The 20,496-nt window shown below is 43.5% G+C and overlaps 1 protein-coding gene across 1 annotated transcript; it reads left to right on the top strand.

The window, feature by feature from the left end:
* The first annotated feature begins 206 nt into the window (after positions 1–206).
* LOC141201420 (uncharacterized) lies at positions 207–13,515 on the top strand. Its single transcript, XM_073663408.1, has 6 exons — positions 207–341; positions 471–650; positions 734–857; positions 941–1,038; positions 1,237–1,327; positions 12,519–13,515. The coding sequence occupies exons 1-6, from the start codon at positions 264–266 to the stop codon at positions 13,385–13,387; spliced, it is 1,440 nt and encodes a 479-aa protein (XP_073519509.1). The 5' UTR covers positions 207–263; the 3' UTR covers positions 13,388–13,515.
* The last annotated feature ends 6,981 nt before the right edge of the window (positions 13,516–20,496 follow it).

The following is a 20,496-nucleotide window of genomic DNA, read 5'->3' as shown; positions in this document are numbered from 1 at the left end:
CAAACTCCAAGGAAGAAACTGCTTGTTGTCTGTGGCCTAAAATATATAGGTTTTATTAGTAGATGTAAAGAAGAAAACTAAATACTGTAAAATAATAAATCTCCTCATATGTTTCCCTTATTGTCTCCAGTAATTGTATTATTACGCAGGATTCTTTATGATGTTACATCGGCTCATCATCTTCTCATTCAGGTCTCTACAATATCAGATCCTCTCAGTGAATATCTTCTATAGAAGATAATTTCCTGATTTACTCATCAAGGATGGATATGGATAGAGACAAGATGACGGAGAGGATATTACACCTCACCCTAGAGATCCTCTTCCGGGTTACTGGAGAGGTGAGAGATTCTGATGACGTCACATTGCATCATTCTTATCTATGGGAATAACAGATGGACAGAACTTGAGAGGTGAGGACTCTGGAAAAGTCTGGAGGGAGATTTATTAATGTGTCTCTCTATAACCAGGATTACAGAATAGTGAAGAAGACCTCTAGTGAGCGCTGTCAGGACCCTGTGTCTGAGGGATGGGGAAGACCCCTGAGCCCAATCACGGGACCTCCACCTCACCCCCTGATACATGAAGACATCAATGACCAGAAGATCCTAGAACTCACCTACAAGATGATTGAGCTGCTGACTGGAGAGGTGACACTGCTGGGAATGCTGGGACATTATACAGTAATGCTATGAAGGGATCGGGGGGATGACTGTATCATTGTATGTGTCAGGTTCCTATAAGGTGTCAGGATGTCGCTGTCTATTTCTCCATGGAGGAGTGGGAGTATTTAGAAGGACACAAAGATCTGTACAAGGACGTCATGATGGCGGTTCCTCAGCCCCTCACATCTCCAGGTAATAGACAGGACTAAATACACACGGCCTATAATTATCTGTATGTAAAGAATGAATTCAGTCCCTGTATGTGTTTCCTCCAGATCTATCCAGTAAGAGGACAACACCAGAGAGATGTCCCCGTCCTCTTCTTCCACAGGACTGTAAACAAGAAGATCCCAATATTCCTCAGGATCATCAGGTAGATGGAGAGAAGGTGTCATGAGATCTCCCCTATGATGTGTAGACAGCTGTGAAGGTCTTGTGCTCAGTTTTGTTTTATCCACCAGTATTATATGTTTTATACTTGTGTAATGAGAACGGTGGAGATGGCAGGATTAGAGCCGATCATAGATGGGACTTCTCCATCTGTCTGTGACTTTTACAATATTTGTTTCAGGGTGAAGATCTGACCCATATTAATACTACAGAGACATATGTGAGGGGTGATGAGCGGTGTAAAGAGGAGATTCCTACATATGACTACCCAGGTGAGTAGTAACCAATAAATGCAGAGAAGTCACAGATTCTTCTCAGTCAGCGGCTGTGGCTGCTTTATCGGTGGTGTAGTCCGGACGTATCACAATCGTGTGATCACCATTTTGCCGCTAGACCACAACATTCTCCTCCACCCAAAAACTGTTAGGGCAAGGGTGGGCAATTCATTTTCCCGAGGGGCCACATTAGAGATCGTGACTGTTGTGAAGGGCCGAACCAATTGGCTGAAATTAATTCTGCTCAATATTAATATCAATATATTAATGATAATATTAATATAATTAATAATTAATTGCATCAATTAATTACATTAATATGGAGCTGAATTAAGCATGCTGACCTCTAACTATATACCACTTAAACCTGAATACAGCCCCTTCTATATATCGTATGAGCCCCCACACAGCCTCCCCATATACAGCATGAGCCCCCACACAGCCTCCCCATATACAGCATGAGCCCCCACACAGCCTCCCCATATACAGCATGAGCCCCCACACAGCCTCCTCAAATAAAGCATGAGCCCCACACAGCCTGCTCATATGCAGTATGTGCCCCACACAGCCACCCCATATACAGCATGAGCCCCACACAGCCTGCTCATATGCAGTATGAGCCCCACACAGCCTGCTCATATGCAGTATGAGCCCCACACAGCCTCCCCATATACAGCATGAGTTCAACACAGCTTCCCCATATACAGCATGAGCCCCCACCCAGCCTCCCCATACACAGCATGAGTTCAACACAGCCTCCCCATATACAACATGAGCCCCCGCACAGCTTCCCCATATACAGCATGAGCCCCCACCCAACTTCCCCATACACGGCATGAGCCCCACACAGCCTCCCCATATACAGCATGAGCCCCCACACAGCCTCCCCATATACAGCATGAGCCCCCACACAGCCTCCCCATATACAGCATGAGCCCCCACACAGCCTCCCCATATACAACATGAGCCCCCACACAGCCTCCCCATATACAGCATGAGCCCCCTCACAGCCTCCCCATATACAGCATGAGCCCCCACACAGCCTCCCCATATACAGCATGAGCCCCCACACAGCCCATATTCAGCATGAGCCCCACACAGCCTCCCCATATACAGCATGAGCTCCACACAGCCTGCCCATATGCAGCATGAGCCCCATGCTCGGCATGAGAGCCCCATGGCCTGCCCCATGCTCGGCATGAGAGCCCCATGTCCTGCCCCATGCTCAGCATGAGAGCCCCATGGCCTTCCCCATGCTCGGCATGAGAGCCCAATGGCCTGCCCCATGCTCGGTATGAGAGCCCATGCTCACCTCGCTTCACCCGACGCTCTGCCTCTGTTGCCCTCTCCGCTGCTTCACATACTGATTTGTGGAGGAAGGGGCCAAAGGCCCCTCCTCCACCAATGTAGTCGGCGCGGATGGAGAGTTTGGAGACAGCAGACGGCCGGCGAGCAGGCGGTGGGGGAGGGCGTGGTGCGTCCCGTAGGCCACTGTTTTCCAGCCCCTCGGCCATTTCAGTCCGTGGGCTGGACTCGAGCAGCCAGAGGGCCGGATGTGCGGGCCGCACTTTGCCCAGGTTTGGCTTAGGGCAGTGAAAGCCCTTTTCTAGAGAACTTGCAACCTGGGAGGTCCACTGACCCCCTGGGATTAGAAGACGCTGACCATTACCTGCCCAGATCTGTAAACTACAAAGCCAAATGACAGCGTACGTAGAACGTGCTGACAAGTGAGAAAATCACTTGAAAAATAAATAGAAATTTTAGATTGCCAAGAGCCATTGAGCCCCATACTCCAATTACCCCAGAGAGGTTTCACCACTAGTTACTTATTTATTACTGATGAAGACTGTTGAGTTTGATCATTTCAGTAGATGTGTTGTTGTCTATACTCACAGTTTTGACTATAGTAGTTAGTGTCCAAAATACTCTGATTTAACCCCTTCCTGCAGCCAGTTTTGTTTTCCTAATTAGGCCCCATTTTTCAAATCTGACGTGTGTCACTTTATGTGGTGATAACTTTGGAATTCTTCACAAAGGATAATAGGAAACAAATGGACCTTACAAATTATTTTCCAACTTCTCTTGAATCTGACAATACCTTATATACGGTTGTACCCTACTGTCTGGCACATGGCAGGTTAAGAAGGGAAGGAGCGCCATTTAGCTATTTGAATGCAGATCTTGCTGGAATAGTTTGCAGACACAATGTATTGGGGTCACTGTTCGTGGTCACCTGGCAGCTCAAAAAATGGCCACCACAAACAGGCTTGGCTCTATCTATTCCGTTTTCCAAATCCCAGGGATTGTCTTGCTCATCACCCTTTAACACCTTCATGACCTTGACTTATGTATACGTCCAGGCGATTTTGTGTGCCCAGGAGCTATGCACACACAATCGCCACTGGCTGTCAGCTGATCTGATAGCTGACACCCAACACTCAGGGCACCGCTCCCAGCACTTTAACCCCCGAATTACTGTGATTGACATCCATCGCAGCATTTAGAAGACAGGCAGAGGGACAGAGCCCCCTCTGCCATCCGATCGGATTGCAAAAATCGGTGGTGGGCTCAGTGGCGTTTTTTTTTCCAGCACCGATTAGATTACGATCGCGCTGAAAAAAAATCGCAGCATGCTGGATTCGGATCACACACACATATATAAGACTTTGGGTGCGTGTGAAACATCGCACTGCACTCGGATATCACCCGAGCACAGTTCGATTCCCTCCGACACCAGCAACAGAGGAGTTGGAGAAATTGATTTCTCCATTCCCTCCGCAGCTGGGCTGCGATCCTCTCTGTGCTAGAGGATCAGAGCACTGACATTCGACTCCCGCTCGCAGCGAGCATGAGCTGAATGTCATTAGCATATCGGATCAGATACCTTATGCTAGTGGGCTCCCGGCCTTTCAGAGCATTTAGTGTGGAGAGGGCCTGGAGGCACGAGCTCTGGAGCTGTGATGTTCATGTTAAGCAAAGCTAAACCTTTGGTTGTTTATACTGAAGCGTGGCAAGGCAGGCACAGATCTGGCCAAGGTTACGAAAGAATTTCTGCATTACTCAAGGTTCTTAAGAGCACAATGTCCTCCATAATCCTTAAATGGAAGAAGTTTGGGACCACCAGAAGCCTTCCTAGACCTGGCCGTCCAGCCAAACTGAGCAATCGTGGGAGAAGAACCTTGGTGAGAGAGGTAAAGAAAAACCCCAAGATCACTGTGTCTGAGATCCAGAGATGCAGCAGGGAGATGGGAGAAAGTTTCACAAAGTCACTGCAGTCCTCCACCAGTGGACCGACATACAGTGCCTACAAGTAGTATTCAACCCCCTGCAGATTTAGCTGGTTTGATAAGATGCAAATAAGTTAGAGCCTTCAAACTGCAAACGAGAGTAGGATTTATGAACAGAAGCATAAATCTTACAAACCAAAAAGTTATGTTGCTCAGTTGAATTTTATTAAATTTTAAACATAAAAGTGTGGGTCAATTATTATACAACCCCTATGTTTAATATTTTGTGGAATAACCCTTGTTTGCAATTACAGCTAATAATCGTCTTTTATAAGACCTGATCAGGCCGGCACAGGTCTGTGGAGTTATCTTGGCCCACTCCTCCATGCAGATCTTCTCCAAGTTATCTAGGTTCTTTGGGTGTCTCATGTGGACTTTATTCTTGAGCTCCTTCCACAAGTTTTCAATTGGGTTAAGGTCAGGAGACTGACTAGGCCACTCCAACACCTTGACTTTTTCCCTCTTGAACCAGGATTTGGTTTTCTTGGTTGTGTGCTTTGGGTCGTTGTCTTGTTGGAAGATGAAATTACGACCCATCTTAAGATCCTTGATGGAGGAGCGGAGGTTCTTGGCCAAAATCTCCAGGTAGGCCGTGCTATCCATCTTCCCATGGATGCGGACCAGATGGCCAGGCCCCTTGGCTGAGAAACAGCCCCACAGCATGATGCTGCCACCACCATGCTTGACTGTAGGGATGGTATTCTTGGGGTCGTATGCAGTGCCATCCAGTCTCCAAACGTCACGTGTGTGGTTGGCACCAAAGATCTCGATCTTGGTCTCATCTGACCATAGAACCTTGAACCAGTCTGTCTCAGAGTCCTCCAAGTGATCATGAGCAAACTGTAGACGAGCCTTGACATGACGCTTTGAAAGTAAAGGTACCTTACGGGCTCGTCTGGAACGGAGACCATTGCGGTGGAGTACGTTACTTATGGTATTGACTGAAACCAATGTCCCCACTGCCATGAGATCTTCCCGGAGCTCCTTCCTTGTTGTCCTTGGGTTAGCCTTGACTCTTTGGACAAGCCTGGCCTCGGCACGGGAGGACACTTTCAAAGGCTGTCCAGGCCGTGGAAGGCTAACAGTAGTACCATAAGCCTTCCACTTACGGATGATGCTCCCAACAGTGGAAACAGGTAGGCCCAACTCCTTGGAAAGGGTTTTGTACCCCTTGCCAGCCTTGTGACCCTCCACGATCTTGTCTCTGATGGCCTTGGAATGCTCCTTTGTCTTTCCCATGTTGACCATGTCTGAGTGCTGTTCACAAGTTTGGGGAGGGTCTTAAATAGTCACAAAAGGCTGGCAAAAGAGATCTTTAATCCACACATGTGAAGCTCATTATTCTTGGTGCCTGAACTACTTCTTAATACTTTAGGGGGACCAAACAGAATTCTTGTGGTTTGAGGGGTTGAATAATAAATGACACTCTGAATTAACTTTTAACGTTAAAAAAAAAAAAAAAAAAAAAAAAAGCAATATTTGCTGCAGTGCATTTCCCACTTCCAGGCTGATCTACAGTACAAATGTCACAATGCCAAGTTAATTCTGCATGTGTCAACCAGCTAAATCTGCAGGGGGTTGAATACTACTTGTAGGCACTGTAAGTCTCTCCTCAGTGCAAGACATGAAATCCTGCATAGAGTTTGCTCAAAAACACATGAAGGAATCCCAGACTATGAGAAATAAGATTCTATGGTCTGATGAGGCGAAGGTAGAACTTTTTGGTGATAATTCTAAGCGGTATGTGTGGAGAAAACCAGGCACTGCTCATCACCTGCCCAATACAATCCCAACAGTGAAACATGGTGGTCGCAGCATCATGTTATGGGGGTGTTTTTCCAGCTGCAGGGACAGGACGACTGGTTGCAATTGAAGGAAACATGAATGCGGCCAAGTACAGAGATATCCTGGATGAAAACCTCTTCCAGACTTGGCCGAAGGTTCCCCTTCCAACAAGACAATTACCCTAAGTACACAGCTAAAATAACAAAGGAGTGGCTTCAGAACAACTCTGTGACCATTCTTGACTGGCTCAGCCAGAGCCCTGACCTAAATCCAATTGAGCATCCCTGGAGAGACCTGAAAATGGCTGTCCACCAATGTACACCATCCAACCTGACGGAACTGGAGAAGATCTGCAAGGAAGAATGGCAGAGGATCCCCAAATCCAAGTGTGAAAAACTTGTTGCGTCATTCCTGAGAAGACTCATTGCTGTACTACATCAAAAGGGGGCTTCTACTCAATACTGAGCAAAGGGTCTGAACACTTTCTGCACCCATTGTGTGTGTGTGTGTGTGTGTGTGTGTGTGTGTGTGTGTGTGTATATATATATATATATATATATATATATGTACCCGTAAATATTGTTATGAAAAAACAAAGTAAACCACATGCACTATATACAGTGCCTACAAGTAGTATTCAACCCCCTGCAGATTTAGCTGGTTTGATAAGATGCAAATAAGTTAGAGCCTTCAAACTGCAAACGAGAGTAGGTTTTATGAACAGAAGCATAAATCTTACAAACCAAAAAGTTATGTTGCTCAGTTGAATTTTATTAAATTTTAAACATAAAAGTGTGGGTCAATTATTATACAACCCCTATGTTTAATATTTTGTGGAATAACCCTTGTTTGCAATTACAGCTAATAATCGTCTTTTATAAGACCTGATCAGGCCGGCACAGGTCTGTGGAGTTATCTTGGCCCACTCCTCCAAGCAGATCTTCTCCAAGTTATCTAGGTTCTTTGGGTGTCTCATGTGGACTTTATTCTTGAGCTCCTTCCACAAGTTTTCAATTGGGTTAAGGTCAGGAGACTGACTAGGCCACTCCAACACCTTGACTTTTTCCCTCTTGAACCAGGCCTTGGTTTTCTTGGCTGTGTGCTTTGGGTCGTTGTCTTGTTGGAAGATGAAATTACGACCCATCTTAAGATCCTTGATGGAGGAGCGGAGGTTCTTGGCCAAAATCTCCAGGTAGGCCGTGCTATCCATCTTCCCATGGATGCGGACCAGATGGCCAGGCCCCTTGGCAGAGAAACAGCCCCACAGCATGATGCTGCCACCACCATGCTTGACTGTAGGGATGGTATTCTTGGGGTCGTATGCAGTGCCATCCAGTCTCCAAACGTCACGTGTGTGGTTGACACCAAAGATCTCGATCTTGGTCTCATCAGACCATAGAACCTTGAACCAGTCTGTCTCAGAGTCCTCCAAGTGATCATGAGCAAACTGTAAACGAGCCTTGACATGACGTTTTGAAAGTAAAGGTACCTTACGGGCTCGTCTGGAACGGAGACCATTGCGGTGGAGTACGTTACTTATGGTATTGACTGAAACCATTGTCCCCACTGCCATGAGATCTTCCCGGAGCTCCTTCCTTGTTGTCCTTGGGTTAGCCTTGACTCTTCGGACAAGCCTGGCCTCGGCACGGGAGAACACTTTCAAAGGCTGTCCAGGCCGTGGAAGGCTAACAGTAGTTTCATAAGCCTTCCACTTACGGCTGATGCTCCCAACAGTGGAGACAGGTAGGCCCAACTCCTTGGAAAGGGTTTTGTACCCCTTGCCTGCCTTGTGACCCTCCACGATCTTGTCTCTGATGGCCTTGGAATGCTCCTTTGTCTTTCCCATGTTGACCATGTCTGAGTGCTGTTCACAAGTTTGGGGAGGGTCTTAAATAGTCAGAAAAGGCTGGCAAAAGATATCTTTAATCCACACATGTGAAGCTCATTATTCTTGGTGCCTGAACTACTTCTTAATACTTTAGGGGGACCAAACAGAATTCTTGTGGTTTGAGGGGTTGAATAATAAATGACACTCTGAATTAACTTTTAACATTTAAAAAAAAAAAAAAAAAAGTTGCTGCAGTGCATTTCCCACTTCCAGGCTGATCTACAGTACAAATGTCACAATGCCAAGTTAATTCTGCATGTGTCAACCAGCTAAATCTGCAGGGGGTTGAATACTACTTGTAGGCACTATATACAGTACAGACCAAAAGTTTGTACAAACCAAAAGTTTGGACACACCTCATTTAAAGATTTTTCTGTATTTTCATGACTATGAAAATTGTACATTCACACTGAAGGCATCAAAACTATGAATTAACACATGTGAAATTATATACTTAACAAAAAAGTGTGAAACAACTGAAAATATGTCTTATATTCTAGGTTCTTCAAAGTAGCCACCTTTTGCTTTGATGACTGCTTTGCACGCTCTTGGCATTCTCTTGATGAGCTTCAATAGGTAGTCACCGGAAATGGTTTTCACTTCACAGGTGTGCCCTGTCAGGTTTAATAAGTGGGATTTCTTGCCTTATAAATGGGGTTGGGACCATCAGTTGTGTTGTGCAGAAGTCAGGTGGATACACAGCTGATAGTCCTACTGAATAGACTGTTAGCTGCTTTTTTCTTGCCATAATACAAATTCTAAGTAAAGAAAAACGAGTGGCCATCATTACTTTAAGAAATGAAGGTCAGTCAGTGCGAAAAATTGGGAAAACTTTGAATGTGTCCCCAAGTGCAGTTGCAAAAATCATCAAGCGCTACAAAGAAACTGGCTCACATGAGGACCACCCCAGGAAAGGAAGACCAAGAGTCACCTCTGCTTCTGAGGATAAGTTTATCCGAGTCACCAGCCTCAGAAATCGCAGGTCAACAGCAGCTCAGATTAGAGACCAGGTCAATGCCACACAGAGTTCTAGCAGCAGACACATCTCTACAACAACTGTTAAGAGGAGACTTTGTGCAGCAGGCCTTCATGGTAAAATAGCTGCTAGGAAACCACTGCTAAGGACAGGCAACAAGCAGAAGAGATTTGTTTGGGCTAAAGAACACAAGGAATGGACATTAGACCAGTGGAAATCTGTGCTTTGGTCTGATGAGTCCAAATTTGAGATCTTTAGTTCCAACCACCGTGTCTTTGTGCGACGCAGAAAAGGTGAACGGATGGACTCTACATGCCTGGTTCCCACCGTGAAGCATGGAGGAGGAGGTGTGATGGTGTGGGGGTGCTTTGCTGGTGACACTGTTGGGAATTTATTCAAAATTGAAGGCATACTGAACCAGCATGGCTACCACAGCATCTTGCAGCAACATGCTATTCCATCCGGTTTGCGTTTAGTTGGACCATCATTTATTTTTCAACAGGACAATGACCCCAAACACACCTCCAGGCTGTGTAAGGGCTATTTGACCAAGGAGGAGAGTGATGGGGTGCTACGCCAGATGACCTGGCCTCCACAGTCACCAGACCTGAATGGTTTGGTGTGAGCTGGACCGCAGAGTGAAGGCAAAAGGGCCAACAAGTGCTAAGCAGCTCTGGGAACTCCTCCAAGATTGTTGGAAGACCATTTCCGGTGACTACCTCTTGAAGCTCATCAAGAGAATGCCAAGAGTGTGCAAAGCAGTCATCAAAGCAAAAGGTGGCTACTTAGAAGAACCTAGAATATAAGACATATTTTCAGTTGTTTCACACTTTTTTGTTAAGTATATAATTCCACATGTGTTAATTCATAGTTTTGATGCCTTCAGTGTGAATGTACAATTTTCATAATCATGAAAATACAGAAAAATCTTTAAATGAGAAGGTGTGTCCAAACTTTTGGTCTGTACTGTATATGTTGTGGAGGATCCTGCAGTCTGATCCTTATTGGTCAATCTAGACTGTATAAATGACATCAATGCAGTTTAATAGCCATATAATAGCAATCTGTATATCAAAAAACAATACCTCACTGGTTATGCTATATCATATATAATCAATCCAATGACCGCACAAATGAAGAAAAATTTGCATATAAACAGATAAAAATATATATATATATATATATACAACCAATGAGGTTTACATGGACCTGCACGATTTTGCATATACACCATACACACCATGTGTTTAGAGCTTGTATGCAAGTTAGAAGTTACTTACCGTCCATTAACATTCCTGACTGACAGTCCACGAGAGACGAGCAGCGGGACCTATGTAAGAAGGTCCGCAATAACTCACTGTGTCAGCGTTTTATTGCCCGATGCTTGTATGCAAGTTAGAAGTTAATTACTGTCCATTAACATTCCTGACTGACAGTCCACGAGAGACGAGCAGCGGGACCTATGTGAGAAGGTCCGCAATAACTCGTTGCGTCGGCGTTTTGATGTCCGATGCTTGAAGCTGTCAGTGCTGATTACTTGGATGTGGAGGTGGCGGCATGAGCACGCAAGGAGCCCCGGCCGGTGGCTTGCCTGCGGCTGAACTTGCCGCGTGTGAAGGAGCAGTGGCATTTTCCAGTTTTTATTTGTCAGTTCCACAGTTATTACCTCATAAAATGATACTTGTCAGAATTGTAAAATTTGGACTGGTCATGAAGGTGAAAACAGGCTTTGGGGGGGTAAAGGAGTTAACCCCTACACATATATCTGGACTTACACAGAGACCTCAAGGCTTGGGCCACGGTGTAAGGCCACGGCCCCACTATCAGTATTTGGTCAGTATTTTCTCAGGAATGGTAGCCAAAACCAGGAGTGGGTGATAAATGCAGAATTGGTGACTTGTTTCTATTATACCTTTTCTCTGATTGTTCCTCACCTGGTTTTGGCTCCCACTCCGGAGAGAAAATACTGACCGAATCCTGAACAAATACTGATAGTGGGGCTGTGGCCTTACCTGCAGTTCTGTGGAGTGAGACGGCAAGAAGAATAGTCAGGTAGCCAGGTCAGAACCAGCAGGGCCGAGAAAATACAAAATCAGAAGACACCAGTAGTCAGTAAACGGGCCGAGGTCACAACAGAAACAAATACACAAGCCGGGAGCTGAGCACAGAGGACTGAACCAGAGGAGAACAAGGCTGTATCTGGCAGCTTCCAGCAATATGCTTCCAGCTTTAGTAGGGTGTGGTGCTTTCCAGTTGGCTGAAGCAGGGAGCAGATTACTCCAGCTGGACAGCACACACCCCCATACTGCTAGACTGGATGGTACTACTGGTCCCAGGCACCCTAATCTTACTGGCTGGACAGAGCCTGCACCACCCAGAACTTCTGGTTCTGACGTCTCCTCCATCACCAGCGCCACCTGCAGGATGAATAAGGCGGCTCCTAGTGACGTCACAGGAGCAGATCCCGGAGGAGATGGGACACAATTACAGAAGCCCTAATATAACAAAATGGCAGAAAACCAGAGCAGTAGAAATCCCCATAAAGTGACTCAATTTTGGAAATTATAATTCTCAGTGAAATAATCTATAGGAGTAGTGAGTATTTTGACTCCACAGCACTTTCCTGAAATTAACACACACTGGATGTTGTAGATTGAAAATTGCAAATATATTATTTCATTACCCAACACATAGTGCCCATATTGTGCTAAAGGAGACACACAACATCAATTAAGTGGGTTCTTCTCACTATAGTAATGTCAAATACATGGATGCTGAGTGTGGTTTGAGCACACTGCAAGGCTCAGAAGTGAGGGGGAGATCTGACTTTGGGGGAGTGGATATTGCTGGATTGGTTTATGGAAGCCATGTTGCTTTTCAAAAGCCTTTGAGCCACTAATAATGTGGAAACCTCTGGTTTTCCATTGACATATGATGGACCTGAGTGGGGACTTGTTTTTTGTGGGATGAATAGAAGTTTTTATTGGTATTATTTTTGACTGCATAATATTCTTTTGTGGCTTTTTATTCCATATTTGGGAGGCAGAATGAACAATCAGTTGAACACCACACTCTACTGCTTCATGCTATGAGGTTTTCTATTAGACTGTGAACTATCAGTGTCTTGGTGAATAATTCAATTTTTTTGCATAACTTGCCATTTTTACTGACAGTTTAAGTAGAAATGTTCAAAAATATAAAATTCAAGGATACTTTATTAAAAAAAATAATAATTTGCTTTCTTCTTGGCAGATGTCTGTACCAGGAGATCAGAGGAACAGCTGACGTCTTCAATTTTCAAATCAAATAATTTTGAGATCTCACAGGATACAATTGAAGTGAATGCCATTATTCCAGATATACCATCATCCCTTCACAGCAAAGATCTGTCATCTGATCCTTTGAAACAGGTTCTATCTTCTGATTCATTACCGACTACTAAGGAAAATCAAAGTCACAAAATAAGCATTAAAAAACGAATTGCTTCTAAAGCAAAAAAGCCATTTTCACATTCAGAATATGGAAATCATTTTCCGCTTGAAACGTCTTTTCTTAAACATCAAAAAATTCACACAGCAGATAATAGATTTTCGTGTGGGAGTTGTTTTAACCAGAAATCAGATCTTGTTAGTCACCAGAGAGTTCACACAGGGGAGAAGCCATTTTCATGTTCAGAATGTGGGAAATGTTTTGTGAAGAATATATCTCTTCTCAATCACCAGAGAGTCCACACAGGGGAAAAGCCTTTTTCATGTTCAGAATGTGGGAAATGTTTTAAATGGAAAACAAATCTTGATAGCCACCAGAGAATCCACAGAAGCGAGAAACCATTTTCATGTTCAGAATGTGAGAAATCTTTTACAGAGAAAACACATCTCATCACACATCAGAGAACTCACACAGGGGAGAAGCCTTTTTCATGTTCAGAATGTGGGAAATGTTTTGCAAAGAAATCAACTCTTAATACACATCAGAGAACTCACACAGGGGAGAAGCCATTTTCATGTTCAGAATGTGGAAAATGTTTTATAGAGAAATCAAAGCTTATCAGACATCAGATAACTCACACAGGGGAAGATGCCTTTTTCATGTTCAGAATGTGGAAAATGTTTTCTAGATAAATCAACTCTTTTTACACATCAAAGAACTCACACAGGGGAGAAGCCTTTTTCATGTTCAGAATGTGGGAAATGTTTTAACCAGAAATCAGATTTTGTTAAGCACCAGAGAATCCACACAGGGGAGAAGCCTTTTTCATGTTCAGAATGTGGGAAATGTTTTCGCCAGAAATCAGATTTTGTTAAGCACCAGAGAACCCACACAGGGGAGAAGCCTTTTTCATGTTCAGATTGTGGGAAAAGTTTTGTACAGAAATCACATCTTAATATACATCAGAGAACTCACACAGGGGAGAAGCCTTTTTCATGTTCAGAATGTGGGATATATTTTACACGGAAATCATCTCTTAAGAAACATCAGAGACGTCACACAGGGGAGAAGTCTTTTTCATGTTCAGAATGTGGGAAATGTTTTGTAGATAAATCATCTCTTCTTAGTCACCAGAGAAGTCACACAGGGTAAAAGCCTTTTTTATTTTCTTAAATTATATTCTTATTGTTCAGAATACATTTCCTCTTCTCAGACGGGACGTAAGCCCCTTAAGAAAAGTCTTTAAACGAGTATTTGAACCATAAAATCAAATTTTATTGGAAAAAAATCATTATTTAAAACATGATAAAACTAATCACAGTGCTTCACAAATATGGACGGGCTAATAAATATGCAATCTAAACAGTATATGTGTAAACTTTTTATATCCCAATGTCACCAAAAATCATGAATCACTAGTTTACAATATGTTATTCACAAATGTGACTATATTGCTATCTCATGACATGTAAAAGTAAAAATGAATAATAATAGCATTGAAAAATACCTATGTCTGTGAAGCAATTGTCACTATTAATTTGTATGGTGCTGTGTAATGACCATGCTGCCACCTTATGGAGAACTTAAAACTACAACCAATATTGTTAATAGTGTAGAAAGGTGGCCATAGGGAACAGAAACAGCTGTCAAAAAGTATGAAGCGCAATCACTATGTCACGTGGACAAAGGGATAAAAGCTAATGAATGGCATTACCTGAATCAATGTTATGTGCTGAAGCCCGTCCGTCCGTTATTGTTCAGAATGTAGGAAATATTTCATACAGAAATCAAATTTTGTTAAGCACCAGACTGAGCAGTCACACAGGTGAGAAGCTTTTTTCCTGTTCTTAATGTGGGAAATGTTTTACTTGGAAATCAATTCTTAATAAACTTCAAAGAAATCACACAGAGGAGAAGCCTTTTTCATGTTCAGAATGTTGAAAACGTTTTAACCGAAAATTGGATCTTCTTAAAGGGGTTGTTCACTACTAGGACAACCCTTTTTTCATGTTTGGCCTTGATAAAATAAAAAAACTCATACTCGGGTCCCGTGTTGGTGCTGTTCCAGCAGTGTTGTGACTCACATTATTTTACACGGAAATCAACTCTTAATACACATCAGAAAAGTCACACAGGGGTGAAACTTTTTCATGTTCAGAGTGTGGGAAATATTTTACATGGGAATCATCTCTTAAGAAACATCAGAAAAGTCACACAGAGGAGAAGCTTTTTTCATGTTCAAAATGTGGGAAATGTTTTAACTAGAAAGTGCATCTTGATAGCCACGGGAGAACCCACACAGAGGAGAATGCCGCGACTGCACCCTACTGGTCTCTGTACAGATTAGAAAGGCCATAGCTGCACAACTAAAAACACAACCTAGGACCTAACCCTTAAATAGGCATTTGAGGAGTTTCTCATACCAGAGAGGAGGCCGCAACACACTGTCAATAAAGGGAAAGAAAAGTGTGAAGTAAGATATGAAAAACCCTGAGTGAGAAACCCATTCATATAGGGCAAAGAAGACAAGCTAATGAGAACCAAAAATAAAAGGAATAAGTATAACTTTCCAGAAACCTAACCTTGGTAGAAAGAAAAGGTACTGGGAGGGAAAGCAAACAGAGAAGGAGGATTGTTTCACCTTTGTGGTGAAACTTACAAAATTCATTCTCACTCACAATTATTTGAATTTCATAACAACATTTATCTACAGGAGACTGGTACAGCAATGGGAAGTAAAATGGCTCCACAGTGCGCAAATCTTTTTCTGGTTTTCTGTTGTTTATCCCTCTGTGGATTCAGTGCTGCCTGCAGCCCTCCATTATACATACCACATGTATTATGCATTTCACAACCCAGAAAGGTGAGAAATTTCTGTTTTCTCACAACTTAATCTGGTAACAGCGCAATTTGCGCTCCCTTTTTATTTATTTTTAGTTTCCAGGTGGAGCATAGGCCTGGGAAAAAACATGGGAATGATGATACCTTATCAAGGGTCTTTGTATGGTGGCAGAAGGTGCCAAAGGTGGGCAGATGGGGGAGGGATTGTAAGGTTGCAGCTGGACATGTCGTGGACGGGAGGTAAGTGTCCTCAAGGTGCCAAGCCTTGGTGATGTACGGAAGACCAATTTTCCTCTTTACTCTCCAAATCACACCTCACCACCTGTGAACTTGACCCAATCCCGTCCCATCTCATCCCCAACCTTACCACAGTCTTCATCCCAACCCATACCCACCTTTTCAACCTGTCAATAACAACTGGTATTTTCCCCTCATACTTCAAACATGCCTCGATCACACCCATCCTCAAAAAGCCCTCCCTTGACCCATCCTCTCTGACTAGCTATTGCCCCATATCACTTCTCCCTTACGTCTCAAAACTACTGGAACAACACATCCATTCTGAACTGTCTTCCCACCTCTTCTCCTGCTCTCTCTTTGACCGCCTCCAATCTGGCTTTCGACCGCACCATTCTACTGAGACTGCCCTGACTAAAGTCACCAACAACCAACTAACCACCAAATCCAAGCGACACTACTCTGTCTTCCTCCTCCTAGACCTGTCATCTGCCTTCGACACAGTGAACCATACCCTCTTACTACAAATTCTCTCATCTCTTGGCATCAAAGACTTGGCCGTATCTTGGATCTCCTCATACTTAACAGACAGGACATTCAGTGTCTCCCACTAACACACCACCTCCTCATCTCACCCCCTATCTGTCGATGTCCCCCAAGGTTCAGTCCTAAGACCCCTGCTCTTCTCCATCTACACCATTGGCTAGGACAACTCATAGAGTCTCATGGCTTTCAGTACCACCTCTATGCTGACGGCACACAGATCTACCTCTCTGGACCCGATATCTCCTCCCTACTAACCAAAATCCCACAATGTCTGTCCGCCATCTCATCCTTCTTCTCTGACAGATTTCTAAAACTTAACATGGATAAAACAGAATTCATGGTCTTTCCGCCATCTCATTCATCCCCCCGCCTGACCTATCTATCAACGTCAATGGCTGCCCACTCTACCCAGTCCCTCAAGCTCACTGCCCGATTAATCCACCTGTCCCCACGCTATTCCCCGGCCTCTCCCCTCTGTCAATCCCTTCACTGGCTCCCCGTTGCCCAGAGAATCCAGTTCAAAACCCTAACCCTGGCCTACAAAGCCATCCACAACCTGTCTCCTTATATCTCTGACCTAGTCTCCTGGTACATACCCGCACGCAACCTCCGATCCTCACAAGATCTCCTTCTCTACTCCCCTCTTATCTCCTCTTCCCACAATCGCGTACAAGATTTCTCCCGTGCATCCCCCCTACTCTGGAATTCTCTACCCCAACATATCAGACTCTCACCTACCATGGAAACCTTCAAAAGGAACCTGAAGACTCACCTCTTCCGACAAGCCTACAATCTGCAGTAACCATTGCTCCACCATACTGGTGCACGACTAGCTCTACCCTCACTTACTGTATGCTGAACTATCCCTTGTAGATATCCCCTGGATTTATAATTTTAACAGCATGATTTTAAAGGAATTCTAATAAACATGAAGTTTTAACACACATTCAGATTCCTATTTGGATGTTTGTTGTTGGATCCTTGCTTTTTGTTGATATCCCTTGTAGATTGTGAGCCCTCGCGGGCAGGGTCCTCGTTCCTCCTGTACCAGTTGTTGTCACGTTTTGTTAAAGATCTTTGTAATAGTTCATGTATGTATACCCCTTTTTCACATGTAAAGCGCCATGGAATAAATAGAGCTATAATAATAAATAATAATAATAATGTAGGACTCGGAAAAGTAGGCTGCAGCACACATAGTGCTGAGAGGTATTTAATGGGCTCGGATTATAGGGCCGTGTTTTACGGGCATCTAAAAGAGCTGGGGTGATCAGCTGCTCACTTACCTCCAGTCCAGGTCTTGGAAGGCCTGATTTAAGACAGCTGAGCTTGTCTCAGTCTGTGTGTGTGTGTTGTGCAAAGTGAGCAGACCTTGCATGTGCTGCTCAGACCTTGCTGAAGGCAGAGAAAGGCATCTGCATTTAAACGACTGAGGCCGCGCTGTATGGACTAGATATTTTGTGTTTTGTTCTGTTATACCTTTTTGGAACCTGAAATAGGCTGTTATGTTTTATTTCCTGCCTGGTTTATGGACATTTAATAAACCACCAGTTTGTTTGAACCTGCGCACTGCATCCCTGTATGAACCAGCGCCTACCACAGAGCAGACTCCTCACAACACTTTAATATATTTCATCCCACCATCAACTCATCACGCAACTATTCACTCCTGTACTGAATTTAACTTTTTAGACACCTTCGAGCTATTGAACAATGAAATAGAGATGTCCCTGTCCCTCTACTTGGGTCAGTCTCCATCCAAAACACATAATAAAACTCTATTGTCTACAACCAACCCATTAGATATGTGATGGTGTGATATGATATGTGGGTATCTTTTTGTGTATAGTTATATTTTACTGATTTTCATAGTGTTCTCTTGTTGCTCTGTGTCCCTCTAATGTTGACTTCTCTTGTAGGATGAGTTGATATTTGTTAATTGATGAATAGCTGGTATTTATCATCTGATATCAGCTCCCACAGTTTATTATACTGTTATCTTTGCCCAGGGTCAGTGAATAATGCTGTTTGCTAATATGCTAATGACATATTGAACCAGGCTAGCTTGTTGATTTTGCAATGTAATGGAAATACCAGCAATGGGACCTCCCTCCCTGACCTGTGAATGAGGAGAAGGGACTTTTAAATATCACAGCCAGGAGAGACACTGGTGGGATTCTGTATGGGACGAGGATGTGAGGACAGCATGCCAGAGAGAATGGGAGAAGCCTGGATGACTTTGGAAATATTTCTTGAAGGAATATATATGGAGAAACATATGGACTATTTTATCCTCTGTCTGCTGGATTGTTGGACTCTCATCTCCCAGGGCGTTAGTACCATTACCGGACTGCATTCATGTTTCTGGACTATTTTTATCCTCTGCGTGGTGGATTGTATATGGATCTTTCAGTATTGCCTATAATAAAGGTCTTGGAATTGTTCAATCTTCTCTTGCTCTGTTGATTGTGTGATGTTGGAGAAGGACCCCGTGACAAGATACAATCAGATATGTTCCAACCCTATGGACAGAGACAACACCTTGGTGGCCTCAGAAGGACTTTTTTGAACGAGGGATACCATACAAGAAGAATTGAAAACCAGATTGCAAGAGCCACCAGAATATCAAGGAATCATCTCCTACATTACAAAACTAAACAAGAAAGCAATCTGGTGCCTCTAATAGTCCCCTAAAATCCAATTCTGGGGGTGCTAAGTAGAGCTACATGGAAATTACAACCATTATTACAAAAAGATGCCCGCTTACAATCTATATTTCCAGATCCCCCACTTCTGTGTTTTAGGCAGCCCCCAAAACTAAAAAGCATCATTTCAGAAGCTCCATGTCCTCACCAACAGCTACAGGAACTTTTCCCTGCAACCAGAAACAAATGTAAAATCTGTCTATTTATAATGAACACAGACAAGATAAAGATTCCCAACTCAAATCAGGAGACAACCACAAGATCCCAAGTACTTTCAGCTGCATCACATCTAATGTAGCGTGCTTAATTATATGTACCAAATGTCCAGATAGGGGTCTGTACGTAGGGGAGACAGGGCAAAAACTTAGAACAAGGATGAATTGTTATCGCCACACAATAAAAGAAAAAAGATTAGATCTACCTGTGGCCTAACATTTTTTTATCCCTGATCACAGCATCATGGACATGAAATTACTTGTATTAAAAGGTAACTTCAAATCTCAGACGGAAAAATGTGGAATTACAAACTTATGACAATCTTTGACACACTCAGGGAGCAGGAATGAATGTGTCACATGGATATATGTCTTTCTACATCAACTAAGGAATGTGCTCCTCAGACTGTTTGGGGGCATCACAATCATGGACCAGATCTCAATCACAGGGCAATAAAACTTTTATACTCCTTCTCAATGAACTGTTCCAATATTCACAGCCACAACTGCTTCTCCCTCTCCCATACTGATAGTTCTGTTTCACGTCACTTGTCTTATCTATTGCATTATTCCTGTGCCCTGTTGTGTATAAATATGTGACTCTTCAGATTTTGTGTTATACTATGTCTACTGAAGAGATCTGAGTAGTCTCGAAAGCTTGTAATTTATTACCATCTTTTCAGTTAAACAAAGGTATCAACCACTGAAGACTCTCAAATTTTAATATTTTTTTCCAAACAGCAATTTTAAGATCTATACACAGGTGTTCAATGGGATTTAGATCCGGACTCATTGCTGGTCACTTCACAACTCTACAGCACTTTGTTTCCATCCATTTCTGGGTGCTTCTTGATGTATGCTTGGGGTCATTGTCATTCTGGAAGACTCATTACCTAGAACATAAACCCAGCTTTTTGACACTAGGCACTACATTGCCACACAAAATCCTTTCTTAATCTTCAGATTTCAGGATGCCTTGCACACAGTCAAGGCACCCAGTGCCAGAGGCAGCAAAAGAACTCAAAAACATATTTGAACCTCCACCATATTTGACTGTAGTTACTGTGTTCTGTTCTTTTCTTTGTAGGCTTCATTTTCTTTAAACAGTAGAATGATGTGCTTTACCAAAAACTCTATATTGGTCTCATCTGTCCACAAGACGCTTCCCCAGAAGGATTTTGGCTTATTCATGTACATTTTGGCCAACTGCAGTGTAGCTTCTTTATGCCTCTGTGTCAGCAGTGAGGTCCTCCTGGG

The sequence above is a fragment of the Phyllobates terribilis genome, unplaced genomic scaffold (genome assembly GCF_046119375.1).
Source record: "Phyllobates terribilis strain yellow unplaced genomic scaffold, ASM4611937v1 Scaffold_115__1_contigs__length_5345438, whole genome shotgun sequence".
Lineage (NCBI taxonomy): Eukaryota > Metazoa > Chordata > Amphibia > Anura > Dendrobatidae > Phyllobates > Phyllobates terribilis.
Note: the sequence above shows the minus strand (reverse complement) of the source record. Positions and strands in the feature narration are given on the sequence as shown.

Excerpts from the sequence above, each read along its gene's own strand:
- LOC141201420 (XM_073663408.1), top strand. The coding sequence starts at position 264 with ATGGATATGGATAGAGACAAGATGACGGAGAGGATATTACACCTCACC. Across the intron at positions 858-940 it reads TCAGCCCCTCACATCTCCAG|ATCTATCCAGTAAGAGGACA; the intron begins GTAATAGACAGG and ends TGTTTCCTCCAG. Across the intron at positions 1,328-12,518 it reads TCCTACATATGACTACCCAG|ATGTCTGTACCAGGAGATCA; the intron begins GTGAGTAGTAAC and ends TCTTCTTGGCAG.